Raw genomic sequence first — 27,222 nt, 5'->3', positions numbered from 1 at the left:
CTATCCTTATACAATAAAGCTCAATGCAACCTTTCGAACTTTTACAAATATTTTCCTTAAAGTTATAACGGGAACATGATGTCACTTTTGCTTTAAAAATGAATGAGGTCATCTTTGACCAGCCTTGGCATCTTTACAGCACTAACCGACTGACAGACTGGTGACATATGCCAAGTGTGTCTGTGTGCGCCAAGGCTGTCTCTCCAGCAACCGAGCGTGCTTCTGGAGCCTCTGCAAGCTAACTAATAAAGACACAAAAAACCCTACTGCATCATGCAAGTCTTTCAATTCCTTACTTTACAGTAAAAAAGACAGATAGTCAGATCACACCCATGAGGTCACGTGAGGCGAGACTATTTGGACGGAAGCTGTAAAAGCTGTGATTTAAAGTCGTTTTTTGGACTATTTTTATATTATAAGCCTGATTGAAGTGTTCAATATGCCTACTGAGAAGCACTTTGCACAGGAGGATTTATGGGGTAAATATAACCGGCACTGCATTCCCCCCCTCACACTGTGGTGTCAGTTATGCTGGAAGGGCATGGAAGCGTCACTGCTGCTTACCTCTGACCTCAGTTGGCTCGGTCATGCTGTGTGTTTAGACCCCGGCTTTTGGCTCACTTCAGCTGCGCGAGTATGTTTAGTTTGGTACGAATACTAGTCTGATAAATACCACTATGGCGTGTTAAAGCTATTTTTCCATCATGTGCCCCAAAACACAAGCAGGACTCAGACGATCTTTATGAATTTGTTGAATTCAGAAAGCTACGTGTATCCCTTATCTCTTGAGCAAAGCTTGAGAGACTGTCTTTGCTATTTACACTTCATCTTAAACAAATACGCTGAGCTTGCTCAATGTCAAAGTAAAGTTTAAATCAAATCCAAACTCCATTTTCAGCCTCAGCCAAAATGTCTTTATCCTTAACTAATCCTTTATTGATTACGTCTTGAGGGCGTTTGCGTCATAAATGGCAAACGGCCAAAATGTATACACATTTATTCAATCACACACCATCATTTTCTCCACCCAGTAAAAATGAAGGACCGGGTGGGGGGGTTTATACGTTTGTATGCAAGACAGCTGACTCCATAGCTTCATTCCAGACAAACGACCAGACAGAGATATCTGTCTCTCTCTCACTCTCTCGCTCACCATCCTGTTAGACAGACACGAAACAATAATGTTGCCATGGTGAAATCAGAGCCTTCTGTCACAGCAAGACAGCAGCCCCAATGGTTGTTATCTTGAGCTTTACTTAAGGTTTCAGACTCACACAAAGACCCTCATGGCTACAAAGTCATTCTTATCAATAATCAGAATATCTTCAGCAATTGCTCTAGCAACTTCTTCACCATCACCAAAAAAAAGGTGGTGTTCAATGTTCCAGTGAACATATACAGGTTAACTGCAGCTATATAAGAATAAACATTAATATTTTGGCCATTTCTCTGCAGCACTAGAGCTCATTAATAAATCTGCCAAAATATTCACAGGGAGGCAAGACAAATGCAACCTGCAGTGTTTTAATTACGATTTGGTACACTCCAATACCATGTGGCTAAAGTATTTTCCAGATCACACTGTTCCATCATGTCACTTACCAGTCTTTCCATCTCCTGCTCCCTGAGACGCTCCTCACGCTGGCGCCGGTGGTATTCCAGTAACTCGTCTTCGTTGTCACTGATCTCTGTGATGCTATTCTTGCGCTCCCTCATGCCTGGGTGGCCAATCCGTAGGTCCCTGTGACCTGCTGACATCTTCCTTTGGTTCCTGGGACTAGCTAAGGGTGAGGATCCAGGAAGGGAGCCCAGGCTGAAGGCAGGAGATAAAGTGTTCCCAAAGCTTCCTTTGCGTCCACCATTATCTGAGGTGGGAGAGGGGCTGCGGGCGCGCACTAGCCGGGGACTGTATAGTTCCTGAGAGGGAGAGGAAGCCTTGCGTCTGTGTCTGGGACTTTCTGGAACTATCTTGGTGGTTGGGCTCTCCGAGGACCAGGTTGGAAGTGTTCCTGGTAGTGCACCTGGCAGTACTGGTACTCCTCTACGTGCCAGGGAGGGGCTGAGAGGTGGGAGATCCCTCACGCTGCTGCTACAGCCAGCCTCCAAGTTCCTGCGGGCCAGCCGAGGACTTTCTGGAGGTTGAAGTGAGTGGGTCTGTGGCTGTCCACCCTGGATTATGTGTACAATTGGGTCCAGTGGGGGCTGGAATGCCCGAGAAGGAGGAGAGAGAAGCTGGGAAGGGCTAGAAGTGAGTGAGCGTTCGGACTGATCATGAAACACACTGGATGGATGATCCTGTAGGCTGCTAGTCATTTTTACCCTGGGACTACAAGGAGGGGACGAAGATGATGCGGTGGTGAATTTGGGAGTGAATTTTGGGCTGGTTGGTACTGCTAGCCTGATAGACGACACATCACTAGATACTGAAGGCAACATTGGGGGCAGTCGAGAGCTGTCTGGAGACTTCCCAACAGGGCTATCCTGACTCAGCCCCCGGCGAGCTGGCTTAGGGCTTGGAGGGGCTTCCAGCAGAGCCTTTCTCTGGAGCCGAGGGCTCTCAGGCACCTTCGGGTTAGGCAGCATAGTCCGAGGCTGAGGTATGGGTGGCTGACTCGTGTAATTGTAACTGGAGGACCTGACCGGTACTGGAGGGAGAGAAGGAATCTGGTCCTGGCAACCACTCGGTGAGGGGCTGTTGAAGCTCCCAGTACTTGCAGCTGAGGGCGAGGACAGAGGGGAGAAGGGCGGCGAGTTATTCTCATAACTGGAGCCCACTGACATAGCACCAGGGCTCGTGGGGGGTGAGAGGAGATATCGGCCACCTCCGTTTAACATGGGGGACAGCGGAGACTGAGCAGCAGGGGGACCGGATGGCTTATTGAGGTCACAGGAGGAGGAAGATGGCAGGGGATCATCCATGACTAAGGAGTCCATAATGTCCTGAAGGTCCTTTTCGATGGAACTGACAATAGCGCTGTGCTCAGGACGCACTCTCTCCTGTCTGGATGGGTGAGACTCGGGTCCTCCTGACTGGTGGTTCCCATTGACCAGGCTCTCGGAGTCTGTCAGAAACAAAGCTAGTGTAAGAACAAAAAAAAACAGGAACGAAATTGACATAATTCTGTACTGAATGTTTCATGATGTGACATCTCTCACCACTGTTTTTGTATCATCATCATGTATTCATGAGATATCTTAACAGCACAGATATGATGGACAGCACACACACACACACACACACACACACACACACTCTTTACTCAAACCAAGGGCTTTAATGGCAACACAAGTTAGTTTTACAATGCCGCTGCTCCCTTGCTGTCGATCCTAAGCACTCCAATGAATCTGTTATTAAATCAACACAGGAATAGCTCATGCAAGAAGCTCTGCTAGGAAGTGACATCTCTCAAACAAACAAAAAAAATCAGCAAATCAACTAAAACACATATACACACACATTGTACACAAACCATTCAGCTTTGTTAATCAAATCATATTGATGATACATGCATTTAAACAAACAAAGGAAACAAAGGATGCACAGTTTGTTGGTTAAATAATGAGGTTTAAAGTATGTGCTTGATGTTTATGGCATAAAACATTCCAAATAAAACGCTACACTGATTCGTTTCCATTGGGCTTTCTGCGCATCTGTAGAAAATCAGCATCATACTGCTCTCAGTTCAGACCTGGACCATGAAGCGTCATGAGGAATAAATCAGTACTTACATGAGGACACGTTTGATGCCGAACCGATTTGTGTTATTTAGAAAAATCACGGCACCGAACACCAGCGGTCACTTACAGCCGGCAGCCCTGCCCTGTCCACGGTGCTGATGTGCGGCGTTATTTTTTTTCCCCCCACACCTGTATTCCGGCAATTCCCGCCTTCGTGCACCGTGATTGGATGGTAGTATTTACAATCCTGAATGATCATTGGCTAATAGTGGATTTTATCTGGTGCTGACGTTGAACAATCACGGGCAGTTCGCCGATTGGACAAATCCGGTGCAGGAGGCGGGACTTGCAGGAAACATCTGACTTCTGTCTCTTAAAGCGACACGCATTTTAATTTTAATTTATTTTTATTATTTTATTTCATCTTCTTCTCTACACACTGAACTCAGTCAGATTACAAAGAGAGAAATATTTCTATCTAACTCACAGGCACAATTATTATTATTTTATTTTTTTACACCTTTACTATTAATTCTGTAATACAGCACAATAGTGTGTGTTTGGTAGAGCTGTTTATTACATATCAGATATAATATATTAGTGTCATTTATTGTGTCATAGTTTTATGGTAAAAGTAGCACCGTCATTTTGGATGAGATTCAGTGGAGTGCAAATGTCTTAGACACTCAGTATGTTCACATCAGATTGGAAAAGCTTTGTGTAAATACCTAGTAAATACACTATATTGCCAAAAGTTTTGGGACACCCTTCCAAATCATTGAATTCAGGTGTTGTTTTTCTGGGGTTGGGCTCGGCCCCTTAGTTCCAGTAAATGGAACTCTTAATACTTCAGCTTCATAACAACAAGACATTTTTGACAATTTCATGCTCCCAAATTTGTTTGGGGATGACCTCTTCCTGTTCCAACATGACTGCACACCAGTGACCAAAGCAAGGTCCATAAAGACATGGATGAGTGAGTTTGGTGTGGAGGAACTTGACTGGCCTGCACAGAGTCCTGACCTCAACCCCATAGAACACCTTTGGGATGAATTAGAGTGGATTGCAAGTCAGACCTTCTCGTCCAACATCAGTGCCTGACCTCATAAATGCTATTCTAGAGGAACGGACAAAAATTCCCATAAACACACTCCTAATCCTTGTGGAAAGCCTTCCCAGAAGAGTTGAAGCTGTTATAGCTGCAAAGGGAGGGACAACTCCATATTACATTCATGTGCATGTAAAGGCAGATGTCCCAGTTTTGGAATGGCTCTGCTTTAATTCCTCCCAAAGGTGTTCTGTCTGCCTGTGTTACTGTCCTTTTGCATGTTTTTGTTTAACAATGTTTGGGGAAAAAAACACCAAATTTAAAGCTTTTCATAACATAGCTGGTCTACACGTCAAACACATCACATCAGAAGAGGGGGAAGAAAAGTAAAGCAGCGTTGAGATAAAAATAGACACATTAAAAGCTATTCTTTAAATAAGCCATGCATGGTCGAGAAAGCTGTCTGGAGTAGAAATTAGATGAAGAGGAAACATGCTCCACTGTTCTCCACACCAACGTATGAGAAACAATTTAGAGCCAATTATGACATTTACGTCAAGCAATGGGGTTATTCACCTACCAGGCATAACATTATAACCACTTGCCTAACATTGTGTTGGTCCCCCTTTCGCTGCCAAAACAGCCCTGACCCATCATGCACTGTGTATTCTGACACCTTTCTATCAGAACCAGCATTAACTTCTTCAGGAATTTAAGCAACAGTAGCTCGTCTGTTGGATCGGATCACATGGGCCAGCCTTCGCTCCCCACGTGCATCAATGATAGATACTGACCACTGCAGACCGGGAACACCCCACAAGAGCTGCAGTTTTGGAGATGCTCTGATCCAGTGGTCTAGCCATCACAATTTGGCCCTTTAGGTCAAACTCGCTCAGATCCTTACGCTTGTCCATTTTTCCTGCTTCTAACACATCAACTTTGAGGACAAAATGTTCACTTGTTGCCTAATATATCCCACCCACTAACAGGTGCCATGATGAGGAGATCATCAGTCTTATTCACTTCACTGGTCACTGCTCACAGTGTTATACCTGATCAGTTTATAGCATTTATTCTGGATATGTATAAAAACATCACATGACATTATTGTTATGACAATTAGCAAACCTCTTCATTCAGAGTGACTTATATTTATCTTATTTATACAACAGAACAGTTGAAAGCCTACTGCTGGTCCAGCGGCAGGATCCCGTGCTCTCACTGCCGCGGCCCGGGTTCGATTCCCGGGCAGGGAGCTAACCCAGCCACAGAAGAGTTAACTCTCAGTGCCCGTCCCAAGCCCAGATAAAATGGGAGGGTTGCGTCAGGCGTAAAACCTGTGCCACGTTAAAACATGCCGACCAAATGATCCACCGTGACGACCCCGAACAGCGAGCAGCCGAAAGAACAACAACAGAACAGTTGAGAGTTAAGAACCTGGCTCAAGGTACCAGCAGAGGCATGGTGGGATTTGAAATCATGACCTTATCTTCAGTGGTGCAACGTTGTCACAACTGAGCTACTGATATCCACGTCACATCATTACGTACCACCTTCAAAAAGTCTGCTGTGAATATTCCAATATAGATATATTAAGTCTTGATTAAGCTCTATATCAGTTCCACAAACTAAATGTGGCCCCACTAAACGAAATACTTTCAGATGAGGAGTATTTTATCAGTCTAGGAAGTGCAACAGACCAAAAATGTTTACATGCTATGTAGCCCAGCAGGAAAAGGCAGGACATAACAGGAGGCAGATTGAAGGCAGATTGGAGATCAGTTTAAGACGCTTTCCTGTGCCTCTGGGACAGGGAGAGGCTAAATGCCTGGTATAAGGGCCTTATTAAAAAAACAAAAACAAAAAAAAAAAAAAATGCATACTACAACCCAAGGTAGGATTTCACCTTGTAACAATCCACATGATTCCTCTCTGCTCCCTGTTGTGTCTTGTACAGGAGCTCCACCTACCCATGACATATGAAGAGAAAGAATGAATCTATAATAAAAATTTTGCCTCAGCAACCAGAGTAGTCCTGATTGGGACGGCTCTGGTATGATGTCATCAGGACTGTATATTTCCTGAAACACGGCATGACTAATTAGAGGTGTAAACCTTTTAACTTCCTGCCTCTATGTATTATTAACCATAAAAAAAAAAAAATCAGTCAAGCACCCGGACCTTTAAATCCCACCACATTCGTTGGTTAGCAACTGGAGTTCTGTTTTGGAGAATTTGATGGGTTCATTACAGTGATGCTATACCGGAGGCGCTTCTTTCTCGGCTGACTTTCATTGTTCATCGTTTCCTTTGCTTTCTTTCAGCTTTTCCGGGTGGGGTCGCAGTGACAGCGGGATGAAAAGGTCAGTCCAGACATCACCATCTCCAGTCATGGATTCCACCACCTTGTCGGGAATCCCCAAAAGTTCCCAAGCCAGCTGTCAGATCTAATCTTATCAGCAGGTCCTAAGTCTGCCCCAGGCTTCTGTCTAGTGGCCGTTACAGGGCTGATGCATCTTTAGCAGAAGCTGACTAGAGGGCATTCTTGTAAGCTGACAAAACCACCTCCATGCTCTCTGCATGATTCAGAGGAGCTGTTTAGAGGCTCACCCAGTTTATAGATTTTCTCATCTGGGAATAAACCCAATGGAGGAATCTCATTTCCAATGATTCCACTGTTTTCATCAATACCCAAAAATTTGAACAACAGGTAAGGACATAGACTGACTGCTACATAGAACATTTCATCCACATACAGATTTCCTGCTTTAATACTAAACATTATAATAATAATAATAACAACAACAACAACAACAACAACAACAACTCCAAGATCCCAAAATACTCTTTTTCCCCAGAGGCCAAAAAAAAAGAAATGTTAATGACTCATATGAAAGGAGACACTCAGGACTATAAGAAATTATGTAGGGGGCAATATACACTATATTGCCAAAAGTTTTGAATCCAGGTGTTGGGCTCGGCCTCTTAGTTCCAGTGAAAGGAACTCTTAACGCTTCATCATACCAAGACATTTTCATGCTCCCAGCTTTGTGGGAACAGTTTGGGGATGACCCCTTCCTGTTCCAACATGACTGCACACCAGTGCACAAAGCAAGGTCCATAAAGACATGGATGAGTGAGTTTGTTGTGGAGGAACTTGACTGACCTGCACAGAGTCCTGACCTCAACCTGATAGAACACCTTTGGGATGAATTAGAGCGGAGGCTGTTAGCCAGACCTTCTCGTCCAACATCAGTGCCTGACCTCACAAATGCGCTTCTAGAAGAATGGTCAAAAACACACTCCTAAACCTTGTGGAAAGCCTTCCCAGAAGAGTTGAAGCTGTTATAGCTGCAAATCCATATTGCATTCATGTGCATGTAAAGGCAGACATCCCAAAACCTTTGGCAGTATAGTGTATTCATAGAAAAGTTGGTGACATGAAACCCATTTCTGATCTCTGGGATGCTCCAAGCATCTAAAATTTGAATCTTCATCTACTAAAATTCTGTTCAAGTTTATCCAACAGAGGTTAAAAAAAACATCTCACACTGAAAGCCAACAGAAACCTGACTCATTTTAGATCACACTTGTGGCCATATTTGTTTACACTGATTGAAAAGTCGATTTCCATTCTGCTAGCGTGAAAAGTGAAACGCCAGTGTACTGGTAAACAGGGTTAAAGTTTTCCACCTGGGATACTCTTTCCCATCACCCATCCCACTCTTTTCCAGGAGAGAGCCACGGCCTACAAATGGGAGATGCTGATTTTCACTTAGAAGTAAAGCTTTTGAGTGGACATTGGAGGACTACTGTATTAAATACACTTACTGCTTTAATTTCAAGGGATGTTTCAATGTTCAAGTTCTAAGTCCATCATTGGAAGACAAGACTGTTAAAAAGGGTGGTGGTGGTGGCTCAAGTGGTTAAGGCTCTGGGTCATTGACCAGAAGATTGGGGTTCAAGCCCCAGCACCACCAAGCTGCCACCGTTGGGCCCTTAAGCAAGCCACAAACCCAACCCACCCTGCTCTAGGGGTGTTACATCATGGCTGACCCTGCGGTCTGACCCCAACCCCCAAGGACGGGATATTTCACTGTACAGTAATGTACATGTGACAAAGGCAACTTAAAAAGCTTTCTCGACATGAACTCTACTGTATAGTTTAAGAATATTAAAATGGCCAATAGTGCCATTTTTCTGGTAGGTTAAGAACGCTAAAACCCTTATTCTGTGCTATATGTCTATGTTTTTCCTTTAATTTGTCACCTGCTTGGATTTATCTGATAATCCAGATTAGGTTATAGACTGAAGTCATTTTCAGTAGATCATATGATTACGTGGCATCATAGGAGTCTTAGAAGCAGTGGTTTTGCCCACAGGGCTTTTACATCATTGTTTCACATAATAAGCAGTTTTTCAGCATAGCATTTAAAATGATGGAATTCTGTCATGACAGGAATGGACTAACCCAGACAGCTAGGACAATCAGATTGTGTGTCTTCACACAATCACAGTTGCACAAACATTTCACAGGTGTTCAACAGGAGAAAGCAGTTAGAAGTCTCCTGTCTACTACCAGAGTAAAGAACTACAGAAAGATCTAGCAGAGGAAGAAAGAAGACCAAAGAGAACAAAAAAACAGGTGGGATCTTTGATAAGGGACAAATTGTGATGGCTTATGATCATCTTGTGTATGTGACCAGTGGTCAGTAATACTAAAAAAGTTGTCCAATAAAGGACATCGGGCGAAGCTGAGAAAGGATCGTGGGTGCTCTTCGGTCCACTGTTGAAGGCTAGCCCGTCTGATCCGATCCTACAGAAGATCTACACAAATTGCTAAAAAAGTTCATGCTAGCTACGTTTAAACGTGTGTATTTCTGATGATGCATTACCTTTATTAGTGCTGGTTCTCAGCGGTCCTTCTGTCCTCATGCTCTTCATTCTGAAAGCCTCTTCAGGGTGGTTGAAGCGGAAGAAGGACGACTGGCCAAAACACAGCATACAGCCTGCACACATGTAAGATCATTGAGTGTTTTGAAAAATACCTGACACACAACACAATACGAATGAGGGGTGCAGGTTGTCCTAACCACAGGCTGTACAGACAGGAGGGTGTGGTTTATGGACATACAATGAGTTAAGGCTTCAAGACCACACAGATAATTGCATGTCATTTGGATTAGTTTACCCAGAGATGCTTTTGCAGCCCTGCAGGAACTAGGTTTTTACATTTGATGAAACCAAACAAGTGATTATATTAAAGCAGCAGTCTGGCGTTTTTGGAGATTTCTACTGCCTGCACAGTAAATTCTAATTATAAATCAAGGCAATGATGAGCCTTTCTATTATCCCAGCTGAGCCTTCTCTTCATCTGGTGGAACCAAGAGAAAAATTTCTGGGCCAGAAAAACATACACAGACTCTTTAAATGAAATAAAAACACTGATGATATTGTGCACATTTTTTGTATGTCACATTTAAAAGTCTACACACTGCACCTTTAATAGTGGAAACATTTTAAATGTGAATGTCGTTCTCGCAAAAAGCCTGCTGGTGATTTATGGGCCAGAAAAACACACAGACGCTTTAAATGAAAAAAATTAAAAAACACTGTTGGAGGATATTGTGCCTTTAAAAGTCTACACACTGCACCTTTAACAGTGGAAACACTTTTCCAGGTTAATGTCATTCTTACAATCGCAAAAAAAAGGCCTGCTGGAGATTTCGGGACCAGAAAAAGACACACAGACGCTTTAAATGAAAAACACGATGTGTGATGATATCGTGCATCACATTTTCTTTAACAGTAGAAACATTTTTTACATGTCTCACAATCACCAAGAGGCCTGCTGGAGTGGGTTGGCTTTAGCGCCGCAGTGTGAGAGATGCAGTCTTGTGTGTATGGAACATTTGCTATCATGGTTAGACAGAGAAAGCTGGGAACATTCAGTACTATCCTTCACTGCAGAGTCAGCCATTAAACACACTCTTGGCTTGCTGAGTGAGGAGGAAAATAAGACAAGACAAGCCTTGTTTCTGTCTGCTGTTTTCTACACCACTTATCTCACAGCTTCTTCTACACACACACACACACACACACACAATATTTGGGCACATTTTTTAATCATGTGCTGTTATCCAAACATCTTCTGAGCACATTTACAAGTCCATAAAAAGAGACAAAAGCAGCAAATGAGGTGTTTATAATCGTATTATGTGGTATTGCATTAGAGAGGAGAATTCATTGGAAAAAAAAGCATTCTATGCTGGTGGTGCTGCTGGTGGAGGGGGGGTGTACTTCATATGGAAAGTTTCTCCAACAAAAAAGCAGATGTTCAATGAATAGACAGTGGCAGATGCCCCCTTTTTTTGTGTTCCAGACGGATGGAAGTACATTTAGTTCCATGTAAATCCCCGAGACTAGAACACAAACCCACAGGTATCAATGATTTCCAGACCACAAACACGTGCGAATTCGGTCCGATCTAAAACAATATTCTCAATATGATAAAAGCTGGCTGGCTTTGTTTATTGCTTTGAGAGAGTTTTAGTGTCTGTTCAGAAGGCATGGCCCTGAGATATCTGTCTCTACACGTCCTCTCTGTAATCCATGCCCTTAGGGTGCAGCTTTCCAAACAAAATGGAGACTGCAAAAATAACACTATAACAAATTCGTTCATCATCGAAATCATATTATCAGCTGTCGTGTTCTACGCATTATTACTGTACACGCTGGAAATATTGTGCGATAGAGAACATACGGTTCATACGACCGTTTTCAACATCTGCTTCACGTCATAGAGGTCCACGCTTTAAGCGAGAGCTGCGTCCTCACACCCGAGCTCCTCCACTCGAAGAGGGATGAGTCAGCCATCCGTCCCGAATTCAACACACACACCCCACTGCTTACTCAGCACCACCGACAAACCGGCACAGTGCTGTGAATCCTACTGCACTCGTCAGCCAGGAGGATAGAGCAGTAAATCCCTGTCTGACTGGCAACTTCAAAATAAACCAAACTCAACAGAAGCACGGTTCTGGGTTACTGCATGACTTCCTCTGGGAATCGAGCTGAAAAACAAGAGACTCCCATTGAGGATGGGAGCAGCATGTGAGCAGATGTACTCACTTGTTATGTCTGTTTCAAACTAATGAATACATGAGAGAGACACAGAGACAGAGAGAGAGAGAGAGAGAGAGAGAGAGAGACAGAGACAGAGACAGAGACAGAGACAGAGAGAAATCATTCACACTATTCCAAACATGTTGGAAAAGTGAGAGCCGGAAAAGTGAGCATTCATTTGCGAAAGAGACGCCAGTCTGCAGTCTCACGTACCAGATGTAAAGACGTCCAAGAGTCTTTTTTTTATTTATTTATTTATTTATAAACCCTGAATGGAATATGAAATAATGGAGTGCATTCTGCCAGTGAATCTACACAGCCCAGTATTAAGGAGCATTAATCAAAACGTAGCGACAGCTTCGTGAGCGATGAGAGCGTTTAATGGAGTCATGAATTATAGGAGCAATTCGCTCCTGCGCTATCGTATATATAATACTGTCACGCAAAAGCACTCAGACCTGGGCTATAAACCACACCGCTGCTGCCGAGTTTTAAATCCTTAGACGCTTAGCCTAATCTGATTACTATTAAAAATGGCTACGAATTTATCATTTCTATACATTCTCTTTTAAAAGGTTTAAAGATATAAATAGCCCCGCTGCCCCTGTTTCCTGGGGTTTGTTTATAGATAGCATGCTTCTGCCAGGCATTATGGATCATTTTACCGCAGATATTTTTGCACCAGGAGAAGGCTGTGTGTTTGTGTGTCTGCTTCCTGTTGCAGAGTCACGCTCGCTCGACATCTCACAGCCTGTCTCTAAACCACACAGCAAACATCTAGCACTTCTCACATGGTCTAGTCACAATATCCTGCTAAAATTTTAGATGAATAACTTTGAAATCTGTCTCAATGATGATGAAGCAGTATATACTCCACATCGTCAATATTCTGTATGCAAACATTGAAACTCTGTCATAACTCTGCACGTGGAGCGCAACACAAATGACGCCATTTCCTCCAAAGATAACGTTTTCTCATCTGCGCGAATTCCAGAGTAACATTCTTCCATGTTCTGACAAACTGTGACTCAGAGCAGTTTTGTAATTCGGTTTCATGACTCCAGAGGATGCAAACCAGCCAGAAGACGCGTCAAAAGGAAACCAAAGTAATAACATGACAGCTTTAGGTCATATTATTAACCATTCCTAGACAGAACTTAGATCTTCGTGCTAATGCATGTGCTCATTAAACTAAGTGTAGATTGGGACCTGAGCCAAGAAAACTAGGACCATATTTCTCTCCAGAGGACAGAAATATAATTATTCTGACAATTTTATGAAATCTTTGAGATCTTGGCAAAAGAATGTAAGAGGTGCCAAATAAAATGTATGAACCCTTCAATAGCTGTCATCTACGCCCTTTTTTAAAATTATAATTGAACTGTAGTGCGGTTTATGTGGGATTTTACTTCCAACAAGATGGCACACCACCTCACTACCACTGAGACGTGATGACATTCTGCCAGGACGTCGGATAGAATGCCTTCAACGTTCCCCGGATTTAACACCCCTCGATTTCTATCTCTGGGGAACACTACTGAAGGAAATTGAAGTATCATGCAGAGAGATCCCTCTAGTCAATGTTGTTCGTTCAGTTGTTCGCCCAAATCAGAAGTGTCTGGACGCTAACGGTGACCACTTGTGATTGCATAATTCAAACATGACCTACAGCTACCCTTTGATGTTTAGATATAAATTTAGTAATAAAATATTTATGCAGATATTTTTCATGCTGAAGTGTGCAATCATTTTTTAGGCCCCTCTGTAATGTGTAAGGGTGGTCAGTGCTAACAGACTCGAGCGCTGGAGACGCTGTGGTCATCATCGGCTAAAGCACACGGGTACAGTTCCAGAGGAACCGAACTCACACCACCTCCTACACGGAGTCTTGGGTTCAATACCGACGTGCCTCCTGACCATATGACATCTTTCACATTACCTATTTATCATGATCTGATTCAGGGCTAAACAGCCCGTGTGAAAGCTTTCTAATATTCTTTGCCTTTGCTTTATCATTTTCGCTATATGGCAGTACATCTGCTATAAGCATTAAGTTATTAATTATCAGTTCTATAAGCACTAAAGCAATATTAATAATGACCCAAGTGTGGAAGAGTAGTGTGATCTGTTACTACAGAAGTGATTTATTCCTCTTATAGCTCAGTAGTTTGACTATTCTTTGAAAAACGACAGATATTTTATCATATTAGAGCTACTTTGATTGTGGAACATCGTTAAACAAAATAAGATCGCTCCCGTTACCACTTACGTTACAGCGAGTTACAGACACTCTTTCCTTCTCTGAAAGTTAAATGCAGCTTTTCATGAGCGTTGTCTCGGAGAAGAGACTGACGCATAGTAGAAAACTTAGTAGCTTACAGCTTTACCTCTGACAAAAAAATAGAAATAAGGTCAAATTAATTATTAAAACAATAATTATCTGTTACTGGTTACATGGAATTGCAGCCCTATATGAATGACTTTTTATGCAGCATCCCACAATCTTTGGGTTCAGAAATCATGATTGAAAATGAAGAGAAAGTAAGAGAATGATGATATAAGGGGAAAAAAAACCCTCATACAAGGCATGCATGGAAAGCAGAAATCCCTGAAGCATGTTGGTTAAACTCTGAGGTCTGGAGAGAACAGCAACGTATGAGCACTGCAGGCGTATTTCAGCCTTTTAACACAAATCAAATTCAACTTCAACTTTAATTATTAATGTCTAGTGTCGGACACAATTAATATTCAAGGATGATCTGGATAGTTAAATAGCTAGTAGGAGTTATGCTAGAAATCTTAAGTGTCTCTACACCAAATAATCAGATTGACTGATCAATTGGATCAAAACACTGTCAAATGTAGACACCCCAATTGAGCCAACTGCGCTCAATCTGAATGAAATTTTAATCAGGATTGAAAGCGGCAGCGAAATAACAGGAGTACTGTTCGGTATACATGCAATGACAAAATGATCACCGATCAGGCATAACATAATGACCACCTGCCTAATAGTGTGTTGGTCCCCCTTTTGATGCCAAAACAGCCCTGACCCGTCATGCACTGTGTATTCTGACACCTTTCTATCAGAACCAGCATTAACTTCTTCAGCAGTTTGAGCAACAGTAGCTCGTCTGTTGGATCGGATCACACGGGCCAGCCTTCACTCCCAAGGTGCATCAATGAGCCTTGGCCGCCCATGACCCTGTCGCCGGTTCACCACTGTTCCTTCCTTGGACCACTTTTGATAGATACTGACCACTGCAGCCCGGGAACACCCCACAAGAGTTTTGGAGATCCAGTGGTCTAGCCATCACAATCTGGCCCTTTAGGTCAAACTCGCTCAAATCCTTACGCTTGTCCATTTTTCCTGCTTCTAATATATCCCACCCACTAACAGGTGCCATGATGAGGAGATCATCAGTCTTATTCACTTCACCAGTCAGTGTTCACAATGTTATACCTGACCGGTGTACCTAATGTTTACCAATGCCAAGTTTAAGAGAGCAGAAAGACTCAGAGCCTCATATAGAGTGAACCCTGAGGTCAGGTCAGAGCACAGTGACACTACCATAGTGGACACAGAGAGCTGAACTCTGTAGCTAAATGCAAACCGATCCAATTGTCAGAAAAGTGCAAAAGTAGGATGCTTATAGTACAAACAGTTCAGTTCTAAAAAAATCAGGTCTGAGCCGGTGTAATCTGACTACAATTCGAATGGTGTTTCAGATAAACAGCTTTTGGAAAAGATAACCATTAATTACAAAAATAGCATGTGTGAAAAGGTATGCATCTGTCCCTCAAGGAGTTAAAGGAGTCAGTGGCTCACATTAACCAGGAATAGCAGTGTAACAGTATACCAGCGTCCATGAGCATGCTGAAATGACCGATCGACGTGCCACTGAGTCAAGGACCAGCTTTATAATCACTGTCTCGGTCAGTGTTGTCCGGTTTAGGTTATGCACCACAATTCATTCAGCAGTACACTGATTAACTCAGCATTATAGTTAAAGGATAAAAGTGCACAAGCTCCAGTAGATCAAGTTCTGTTTAAACATTAAATCAGAGCTAAAAGAACTAACCAGGCAGTGAACCACTACATCTAGAAATAACACTTTTGTCAATCTAATATCTACAAGCTTGTAGACTTGTTAATATTTGCTTATAGATTTTTGTTGGGCAGTAAGTGGATCTCTTTTGGTCACGTGATCCTAGACCCGGTGCTGATTTACTGCAGGGAAAATAAAACAGTGACATCATCATTTGAAAACTGTAAGGAATTTAGTGAAACGGGGACTCAGAAGCTTCGATTAAATGTGAATGCATGTCCAAATGTGACATGAAGTAGGTGTTCACACTCATGCACACTTACTCTTAAATCCTCATGCGTGCAGTGCAGACTGGCCCTTTAAAATCAAGCCACGTTTTCCAGATAGGAAACTGGAGTGGACTGAAAGCCGGGTGATTCCTCTCTTCTTTTACCTCCTGCCCTGAGGAAATCCTTTGTTAGAGGATCGTCATTCTCCCCAGATCCATGCCTAACGAGGGCAATTCTTCAGGAATCTTCTAGGTTTCTTGATAGCAGCATGGCAGTCTTCAGTGGTCTTATAAGACGCTATCCACTGATGGTGATGGTGAGAGTAATAATGGCTGGCTGCAGTTTTAGCTGTCAAGCTGGTATGTCTACAGCGTTGTGTAAAGACAGAGAGGTCTTAAGAGATGAACAGATGCTGTCTCCGTTAATAAAGCAAGCTCATTTCCTTGTCACAGAAAGCAGGGATGTGGAAAGAGTGAGAGCGTTTTCCACGCCCCCTGACTTTAAAGCGTCTACCAGCAGCGGGATTTCAATCTGAAACACCGCCCACTAATACGAGCCGACTGAGGCTCACTGTGGCAACACGCATGCGCGGAGTATGGAGCCCTTTTCACAACTCCGCCAATAGTAGCCTTGTATGTATTTATTTATTTAATGTAATTTTCAAAAAGGCGATGCAAAGTCACAATTTATATACACCCAAAAAATCTTTTTTTATCTTTTTTAACAACAGAGAAGTGCAAAACAAAATAACAAAACAAAAAACAAAATAACCAACCAAAATTGTGTTTTTGTATTTGTGAAAGTGTTTTTTGTTTTGTTATTTTGTTTACTGATTTGTTATTTTGTTTACTGATTTGTTATTGTGTTTACAGATTTGTTATTGTGTTTTCGGATTTGTTATTTTGTTTACTGATTAGTTATTTTGTTTACTGATTTGTTATTGTGTGTTCGGATTTGTTATTTTGTTTACTGATTAGTTATTTTGTTTATTGATTTGTTATTTTGTTTACTGATTAGTTATTTTGTTTACTGATTAGTTATTTTGTTTACTGATTTGTTATTTTGTTTACTGATTAGTTATTTTGTTTACTGATTTGTTATTGTGTTTTCGGATTTGTTATTTTGTTTACTGATTAGTTATTTTGTTTACTGATTTGTTATTGTGTTTTCAGATTTGTTATTTTGTTTACTGATTAGTTATTTTGTTTACTGATTTGTTATTTTGTTTACTGATTAGTTATTTTGTTTACTGATTAGTTATTTTGTTTATTGATTTGTTATTTTGTTTTCGGATTTGTTATTTTGTTTTCGGATTTGTTATTTTGTTTACTGATTAGTTATTTTGTTTACTGATTAGTTATTTTGTTTACTGATTTGTTATTTTGTTTACTGATTTGTTATTGTGTTTTTGGATTTGTTATTTTGTTTACTGATTAGTTATTTTGTTTATTGATTTGTTATTGTGTTTTCGGATTTGTTATTTTGTTTACTGATTAGTTATTTTGTTTACTGATTAGTTATTTTGTTTACTGATTTGTTATTGTGTTTTCGGATTTGTTATTTTGTTTACTGATTTGTTATTTTGTTTACTGATTAGTTATTTTGTTTTTGGATTTGTTATTTTGTTACTTTTCTGATTTGTTAATTAGTTTTCTGTTTTGTTATTGTATTTTTTTGTTTTGTAATTTTGTTTTCTGGTTTGTTATTTTGATCTAGGCACAAAAAAACCCACGCCATCTCAAGCTTAAACAGCTAACACAGGAATTATTAACTGTGTTCTGTAATTCATTTCTGTAAATCATTCTCCATCTTTAATTACTGCCTCTCTCTCTCAAGTACTAATGTAAATACATAAGCATATCTCTTTATTTTATAGAGTAAATAATGCACAAATCTGCACATAAATCCTCTCTTCCAGATTCATACACATTATTATTATTTATTGTTAAGTCTTACTATTTAACTGTTTTCTGTTCTCATGCCAGATATGTATGTATATATATGTATACGTATGTATGTTTGTATGTATTTACCAAGAGCACCTTAATCCACAACAAATCCCTTGTGTGTCTGTGTCTTGGCGAATAAAAATGATTCTGATTCTGAATTGTTTTCAGATAGCATCTAGGTCTAATACATATAGGCACTGAACAAACAAAAATACTCATCATTCCCACTATTTTTAATTTTTTATCCAGCTCTTAATTCACTACAAACACACTTAGCTAACATTAGCAAAAGAATGCCAGCAGTGATGTAACATCAGTTAACAACATTTTACCCTGATAGCTGTGAATGAATTCCTCCACGATACATATGAATATCCTTTATTTAGCATAAAATTATTTATTGTTGAGCAATTCTGGACATGTCTTTGAAGTTTTTTTGACAGACGGTCAAAATAACGCAAGTACTTAGCATTAATTATTTCAGTTTTGCTAATGCAATTCCAGTTGTTTGTGAAACCGACACATTTTAAAGGTATTTGTTTAGTCCACAGGTCTACCTGAGAACATGATTCCTTGAGAATAAACACAGAGTAATGTGAAGAAATATGGACTGATCTTGGGAAACTCTTTACAATGTTTGTGCAACATTCTCTAGAAATCTGCAGTTTACTTCCTATTTAACGAAGCTGATCATAGCCTACTGTCCAACGTCAGAACAAACTTACATAATAGGCATTCTTATACCAGATGTGCAACTATCCAACTGCTGTACTTCCCGATTTCCTCCGCTCATATGTGGTCATGATGAAATATGTGTTTTGTCATTTATTTTTTGGCGAATGATCTTAGATAGTGTATTTTTATAGGCAGTTTCTTGGGGGGAATCTTGGGAGAATCACAACACACACCACTTCACTCTATAAACTGTGTTAGGAGAACATTACTTAATAAATAGATAAAATAATAAGGTGTTATTATTTGAACTGGAATTGATTGGACATGGATCATTGAATGGAAATTACTCTCTCTTTTGAGCTACACATGCTACTCCTGAGATTCCAGTAATCGTGACACCTTCAGCTTTCTAGATCTTCCTGAACCATCCAGATACCCTACTTCTCATCACTTGAAGGCCAATCGATGCTGGCTATGAACCCACATGGGATTGCTATGGATAATCCATTTAGAAACCATGGAAAGGGTGTTTGGACTGCAATTGCCACAAATATTTCTCCATCACTGAACAGCTGACAACTTTAGCATGATAGACTTTATGTTACAACTAGAATGAATTTCCTGGTTAAATAATAACACTATTTGACCACATAGTACACAGTTATAAAAGGGAAGTTATTTATAGTCACACTATCCGGCATGGGTTCTTTTTTTGAGTCTGGTTCCTTTCAAGGTTTCTTCCTCATATCGTCAAGGATTTTTTCCTCACCACCGTCAACTCTGGCTTACTGATTCAGAATCTTTCTTGTCCTTCCTTTTTTTAACCCCTAAATTTCCCATCGTGCAAAGTTGCTTGCTTTTATCCAACGCAAACTGCATTTTTAACCAGAGAGAATTCAGATGTCACTTCAGCACTTGAATTTCTAAAACCCTCAGATGTTTCTACCAGACTGCTCGCTCGTATGGCGTAACGATCAGCCCTTACCTTCCTGAATATAATGGTTTTCAGGCTGAGATATGACATCATAGGCAAGTCTGAAGACTCAGCAGGAGCTTGCGGTTAACCACGAATCAATTCATTCTAGAAAGGAAAACCTATGCATTTCCTGAATAGATTTTCCGGTTGCTTTATTGCCTGAAACCTCCAAAAAGAAGACAAGTTTCAGGATTCAGTCGAGGTCGAGTCTTGGTTTTACCATTTGTCATCATATTATCTAGTGTTAATAAGCAATGTTAATATCTGGAAAATTAACGATCTTCTCACCCTTTAGTTTACATGCTGCAAGTCTCTGTCATGTTTCTTCTCATCATCATTCTCTATCTTTTATAATCCAATGTAATTTCTGCTATTCAATATTGAATTCTCTACTTAGCTTGGTATAATATGGGAAATGATCCAGCTGTCAACATGAGAGGGGTTGTCTTTGACAATTGTCTGTTTGGAGGACTGGAACATATGTTGGCTTCAAATTCCAGGATAATTTGATGAAATTATATGCTATGCATATATATCCTATGAATTTAAATTGCATCCTGATGTTGACACACTATACAGCTTTTCATTTACACCTGCCTGAGATGTCGCATTCTGATGATGATGAGCAATGAAACGTCAGCAAGTCTTCAATAAATATCCAATCATTTTTATTTAGAGACATTAAAAAATGACTGCACACCGTGTTAAGCCTACCTTGAGACAAGCGTACAGGCTTGAATACTGGAAGTCCGTCCATGCTACACTGATTTCCACAGGGGTTTAGGATGATTATTCCAGCTTTGTTCTCAATGAAACAGTGCTGGGCTGCAACTCCAGGACCCTGGATGTTGATGTCCACGGCTCCATGGCCCAGTGTGGTCTTCCCTACAAAAAAAAACTCATATTTTGTCCATTTGGCATTGACAGTAATGCAATAATATGTCTATGTTTTTGAAAATTTTAGTAGATTTTACTGTAATGATATAAATCGAACCATCAAACCTTGTCTTGGCTGTCTGCCTTCAAAGAGCCAGAAGATTAGCTCAGTAAATGCAGTCAGTCTGTTCAGAGATCTCTAAAATCTTGGTGCTTTTCTCATGAAATTAATTTTATTTATTTTGTTTGAATGATTTTCGAGGTAAAAAAAGACTTGAGGAACATTATCAAGCCAAAAGTATGTAGTCCTGACCTCAACCTGATAGAACACCTTTGGAATGAATTAGAGTGGGGACTGCGAGCCAGGCTAAAACTGGGATGTCTGCCTTTACATGCACATGAATGCAGCTATAACAGCTTCAACCCTTCTGGAAGCACATTTGTGAGGTCAGACACTGATGTTGGACGAGAAGGCCTGGCTCGCAGTCTTCGCTCTAATTCATCCCAAAGGTAGCATGAAATTGTCCAAAATGTCTTGGTATGTAAAAGCATTAAGAGTTCCTTTCACTGAAACTAAAGGAACTTGGAGGGGTGTCCCAAAACTTTTGGCAATATAGTGTATCTACCAAATGCACCAGTCCTTTGATTTGTATACTTACAGGTCACTTAATAAAACCTAAAGTCTGCATGGGCTTTAAACACATGCACAATCCCACAGTAGGCAAGATACTGTATCTCACCTTCCACACCTAGCATTAGTCACAAAGGACTCAGGTATTATGTCATGCAAGACCACACTGAGGAAGAATGTCGGCCTGGTCTTGAAGGGGAATGAATCATGAAGTGTTCGCTACAAGACATGACAACACAGGAACCGGAGCGTGGCAGACCGTCTCCAGGCCAGGATAAACAAACACAACTCTGGCAAATAACATTCCACTCTCTTACTAGCACTGCTCAATCATCTTCAGTGTTATCAGTTAGATAAGTAAGGGCATGTGGAACACCTCAGGCTAGGAAGAGCTACCAGTTCATTCTACATTACCTAACTACAGGAATGAAAAGTGTTTAAAAAAGTGATTTTATTGTAAAAACACCGTTGTCGTTTTTTTATCGTGGATGCCATTGTAACAGTAGCATTTCTACAAGCGTGATATTATTTGAATAGAGAAACGGATCGAAACGGACTTGTTAAAAGGATTGAATGTAGAAACACTCTTTTCTTCTATTTAGCCTTGGTGTGTTGCATATTGGACATGCACATGATGCATCTGGACATAACATCTTGTTTCTCTTATCATAAGAAGAACAGTAACTTTAGTAGCATTAACTGTACAACTGTTTCAAGTTTTCTCAAGACAAACCATCACCAGAACACCCCTATATGGACATTTTAATATGAAAGCTTGTGAACGTTTTCCAGAACATTCCATGCATTTTCTATAGATGGCCAGATAAAGGATTGATAGGGAAAGGCTGGACAGTTTCGTTCAGACGGAGGAGGACTTGATGGACAGGTATGAAATGGGTTTATTAAGGAGAAGGTTTTTTACAAGGTCTATTGTTGCTGCAGCCTCTATCATGCTTATCATGGCTTGCTGTGTTATTAGCTTTTCAGTGTATGGAGGGGGAGTTTTTTCAAAGCTGGAGGGGGAGCAGAAGAAGAGGGTGAGGAGAGGGTCATTTTGATCTTTCCAGTGGTTGTGTCCTAAGGCTGGGTTAATCGGACATGATGCGGTATTAAAATGCATTTATATGATTAATAGAATGTTTATACGCATAGTGACAAAGTGAAGGAATCTCAAAGGATCATCATCCCATAGTGAGCGTATCATGCTCAGCACATCATATTCTTCTGTGTGTGTGTGTGGGCTGACATTTATCAAATTATATATTCATCATATTTATCTGCAACACTGGCTTTCAGGGTTTTGGTGGATCCAGAGTCTATCCAAAAACCCCTGGGCACAAGGCAGGGGCACATCATGGACAGATCTCTGGTTAACCTCAGAACACCATGCACACACACACACACACACACATTCTAGAGGCACTAGAGGCAATATCGAGCAACCAATCCACCCACTAGCTAGCATGTTTTTGCAACGTGGGAAGAAACTGGAGAACCCAGTCGAATCCCATTTAGATCCATAGATAATTATTTGAATATTTGATCCAAAACTGGAATAAACCAGCAACAAATATTTGACCTTCATGGCAGAGTGGGCATGTGGCATTAATAGAGGCAGACAGCGTAGGTAGTTTTTCTGCCAGATATTTTTTTTGTAGCTGAATAAGAAATTGTTCAAGGTAAATATGTTGAAGATGAGATATTTCTAAATAAAAAAATGTCCTTTAGTGTCAGTATACACCGATCAGGCATAACATAATGACGCTTGTCCATTTTTCCTGCTTCTAACACATCAACTTTGAGGACAAAATGTTGACTTGCTGCCTAATATATCCCACCCACTAACAGGTGCCATGATGAGGAGATCATCAGTCTTATTCACTTCACCGGTCACTGCTCACAATGTTGTACCTGATCAATTTATAGCGTTTATTCTGGATATGTATAAAAACATCACACGACATTATTGTTATGGCATTTAGCAAACCTCTTCATTCAGAGTGACTTATATTTATTTATCACTTCACCTCTCACTGCTCACAATGTTATGCCTGATCAGTGTAAATAAATGTTGTTAATAATAATACACTGGGGGGTCAGTGGAACCCTTTATAAGCATGTCCCTCCAGAAGAGAAAATTGGTGCAAGCTTACATAACTCAAAAACACAGTTTAGCATCTTTTTAGATGCCGGTGGGGTTTTGAAGAGGTTTGAAATCATTATATAGAACATCTTGTTGAACTCACCTTCGGGCAGGGGCAACAACGTGATGGCTGTGCTGAGTCGGCCACTCCCAAGACTGACCAGATGGGGGCGTTCTGCTTGAACCTTAAGCCCCTTTCCCGTCTCTATCAGGTCCAGAGGAGTGCTCTGAGGAGGGAAAGAGGTCAGTAGGAATAAGGATCTAGTTTAATCTGGTTTATGAACTGCATTACTTTATTAGAAATAGCATTTAATCGCATTCTAGTGTGAAATGCTGCAGAGGAGCATTGTGCAGCAACTGTGCCATTTTAATTAGGGTGGGAATGATCAGTGAGGAAAATTCTGTATCCTGGTTAAATTTCTTAAATCCTGGTGGTTTTACCATAAATTTCTAATGTAAATGGTATGGCTATATAGTAGTTATTGCAGATATATTATATTAAAATATCCTGGCTTGTAAACTGAGATGTAATTTCAGTAGGAATCAGTGGCTGAGGATGTATTGTTTGTTCCCCTTCTGCTGTGCCTCATGAGCAAGCTGTAGTTGTCATGGCAACAGTGTGATGGAATAGCATGGCTTTTTGCCGTCTTGCAGTCACATCATTGTCCTGAAGCCTTCTTGTTGTTTTACTGGGGATTTTTGCACGAGGTTTTGTGTTCTGATAATGTGCCAGATGTAATGGTTCTTCGCATCTCTTATTTAACATCTGCAACCTTCTTATGAGATGTACACGTCAGAAAAATCCTGTCCTGTCTTGTCCTGTGGGATCTTTCTTCAAATATTATGGGAACTCTAATTGGAAATAATATCTTGTTGTCGGAAATTACAGAGGGTGCTAACGATGTTATTTAGAATATTTTCTACTTCCCTCAAAAATGATCATAATGATATATCATACATGGCAGAAATATTAAGAGTAGTTTGGTGATATGCAATGATGAGTATAACACGAGTAACAAGGTAGGTTTTGCCGGCTCTTTCTGATTTTTATTCCGAACAATTCCCAAAACATCAGTCCTACCCTGTCTGCTGCTCCCATCCCCGTTATTCTTATCTAATGATGTTACTGCAGGTTGATTGATATGCACCATTAAGATCAATAACTGATATTCTCAGTACAATATCTCCATTAAAGGAAGTCAAAAATATTCTGTTTGTCTAGAAATAACACACTGAATTCCCAAATAGATCTGAATCAGATAGCAAATGGATGCCATTTTTTAAAAATTCCTGTAGAGGCTGTCCTATAGGATATTTACAGTATGTCTGGTCCTATAAGATAATTCCAACAGCTTATGACATCTTATGGGAATGGCTACAAAATATGATGCTGAAATTCTGATTAGAATCTTTCTTCCTGGAATCCTTTAGTATTTTCTGACCATGGATATTATGTAAATATTCATTGATGCTTATTTATAAACAGACATTCATATCATATGATATTTATAACATCAGTAATTGTATGATTTTATTTTTTTTTTGGATTGTGTCTATTTATTTTTCCTCTATTTTGTACAGCTATTTTTTATTTTATTTTATTTTATTTTATTTTATTTTATTTTATTTTATTTTATTTTATTTTATTTTATTTTTAAATGGCTTTTTTCTACTCTATTTTGGCTCTATTTTATTTTTAAACTGGACAAAAAAAACATCACTGCATGTTGGACTGTGTATGGTTGTGTAGGTGAGCAATAAAAAGTGAATTAAAATTTGATGCAATTCCATGACCATCCCGTGAAATGTCATTGGATATACAATCAAACATCAGTCATGATTTTATTCTCACCCTGTGTACTAGTGAGCTACTTTATATTCCCATGGTGCATTGTGTTGCCATTATCCTTGTCCTTCCTCTAAGTTTTCTAGTGGAGATACACTAGTATATCCTCGCACATGTTCAATTCTCTATCCAAGAATGCATTAACATTGATTTTACTCTTCTACACCTTCTACATCTGGTGTCACTCAGAAGGAAATGGGTTGCCTTTTGAGGCTGGATTCCCTCAGTGTTTCGTTCTCATCTCATCTCAGGGTGTTTTCAGAAGGTAATGTCACCCTTGGCTCGCTCATTAGGGATCTGAATCGGCATCCAGGTTTATGTTAGGCTGCTTTATGACAAGGTCAAAAAAATGGAATTTAATTAATATTTATAGATATAATATTGACATAGCTGCTTATATTATAGGACACCATTGTTCTTCTTATGTATTCATCTCAACAGCAATATACACATGACATTTATACCACGACGTTACACCGTCTTTTAAATAATCCTGATAGTCTCACCTGTAGCACCTGATGTGTTTGTCGTCCATGATCGGACGCGTTCCTGTTCACACGGTCCATGTCTTCTGTGTTATTTGTCACTCCCTCTAATATCTGAGCATCCTGTGGGACACAAAAGACAACCTTGAGCAGTTTGCAACAACAATGTGTTTTGTCTGTGCAAACGTGCTACAGTACAAAGAACACATCACTGAGTCTTTATTACAATGTATTCTTGCATTACAAGGCTTCACCAGCTCCCTGTTTGGTTGTTCTTACAGGCGATTCAGTCATACAATGTGTTTCTAAAGCTGTCATTTTTATATCTAAAATAAATAATGTATTGATTCCTGTAAGATAGAAAGTCTCTCTGCACCATCTCGGTGTTCTCATCAATAAAATGACGACTCAAGCACTACAGTGGCTCCTGAATAAATTAATAAAACAGCCTCAGATTTTATTATTCATATAAACTGTTCCGTTCTTCTCGGCTGAGCTCTAGCGAGAACCTGGTACACTCACACAAACATGCCACCCTCCCCTGGAATTCCTCCTGACTTACTCACAATCCTGGCTCTGACTTTTCTTTTAACCAGAGCAGACAGAAACAAAGGCAGGTTTAGAAATGGCTATATTTGTCCATGACCTATATAGAGAGATGGCTGTAATTCTGTAATCTACTGTAGAGGGGAAAAGAAACAACACTGTCTGCATGAAAGACTCAAGCTGTATGGATGCTAATACAATAATTATTCATCTCTGTTATATTGCTCTAAGAGAAATAGCGGATTGTGTTGAATTGGGACTCACCGGTAAACTTGGCATCTCATAGAAAAGAGATCAAATATAGTTACGCAATCACGCTAAATTAAACCACAGCTTAAATCACAATAGCACAATAGATTAAGACAACAACCTGAAAAGGTGTTAATTGTGTAGCAGTAATTAAAAGTCAATCTTATTTACTATTTATTTATTCAAAACAAAAAAACAATTTTTACCTTTCCTCAATGGTCCAGCAATGCAATCTCACCATATCTTATCATTTGTCCTTCAGCCCAGAGTGTCCCTAACCATCCTACAGCACACTAAGGTTCGAACCAAGTATATTATAATCCGTTTGTCAGACTAGTCTCCATTCAGAGCAAAGAAGAGCAGACTTTGCAGCGCAGACCTGCCTGTACATGCTTCAGCGAGCCGGATCCTGCATTCCAACCCACCAAAGCCAAAGCCCTGATAACATACTCTAGAGAGCAGGTCAAAAAACAGCAGAGAAGAAAGAGGATGATGGAAAGCAAATGGGAAATTCTGAAGCTCTAGCTTAGACAGGGCAAATGTGCAAAGCTGCAAGGGAGAAACAATGAAGCCACTGTATATGGGTCAGTGGAGTTCATACAATGAGACACTATTGTAGGCATATGGCAGATTCTTCCAATGGAGCTGGGTTTGATCTCACTCCAGAGCCTGTTCAT

At 40.3% G+C, this 27,222-nt stretch overlaps 1 protein-coding gene across 1 annotated transcript in view; it reads right to left on the bottom strand.

Annotated features, from left to right (window-relative positions):
- phldb1b (pleckstrin homology-like domain, family B, member 1b) overlaps positions 1 to 27,222 on the bottom strand; it is a 75,533-nt gene that overhangs the window by 45,908 nt on the left and 2,403 nt on the right. The window contains exons 2-6 of the mRNA XM_058414454.1: positions 25,772 to 25,873; positions 23,523 to 23,646; positions 20,484 to 20,654; positions 9,622 to 9,735; positions 1,603 to 3,062 (exon numbers count right to left, since the gene is read on the bottom strand). Of these exons, the coding sequence (XP_058270437.1) occupies positions 1,603 to 3,062; positions 9,622 to 9,735; positions 20,484 to 20,654; positions 23,523 to 23,646; positions 25,772 to 25,873 (1,971 nt within the window). The remainder of the gene's footprint in view (positions 1 to 1,602; positions 3,063 to 9,621; positions 9,736 to 20,483; positions 20,655 to 23,522; positions 23,647 to 25,771; positions 25,874 to 27,222) is intronic.

Source organism: Hemibagrus wyckioides, linkage group LG17 (genome assembly GCF_019097595.1).
Source record: "Hemibagrus wyckioides isolate EC202008001 linkage group LG17, SWU_Hwy_1.0, whole genome shotgun sequence".
Taxonomy (NCBI): domain Eukaryota; kingdom Metazoa; phylum Chordata; class Actinopteri; order Siluriformes; family Bagridae; genus Hemibagrus; species Hemibagrus wyckioides.
This window is presented reverse-complemented; position numbering and strand designations above follow the sequence as displayed.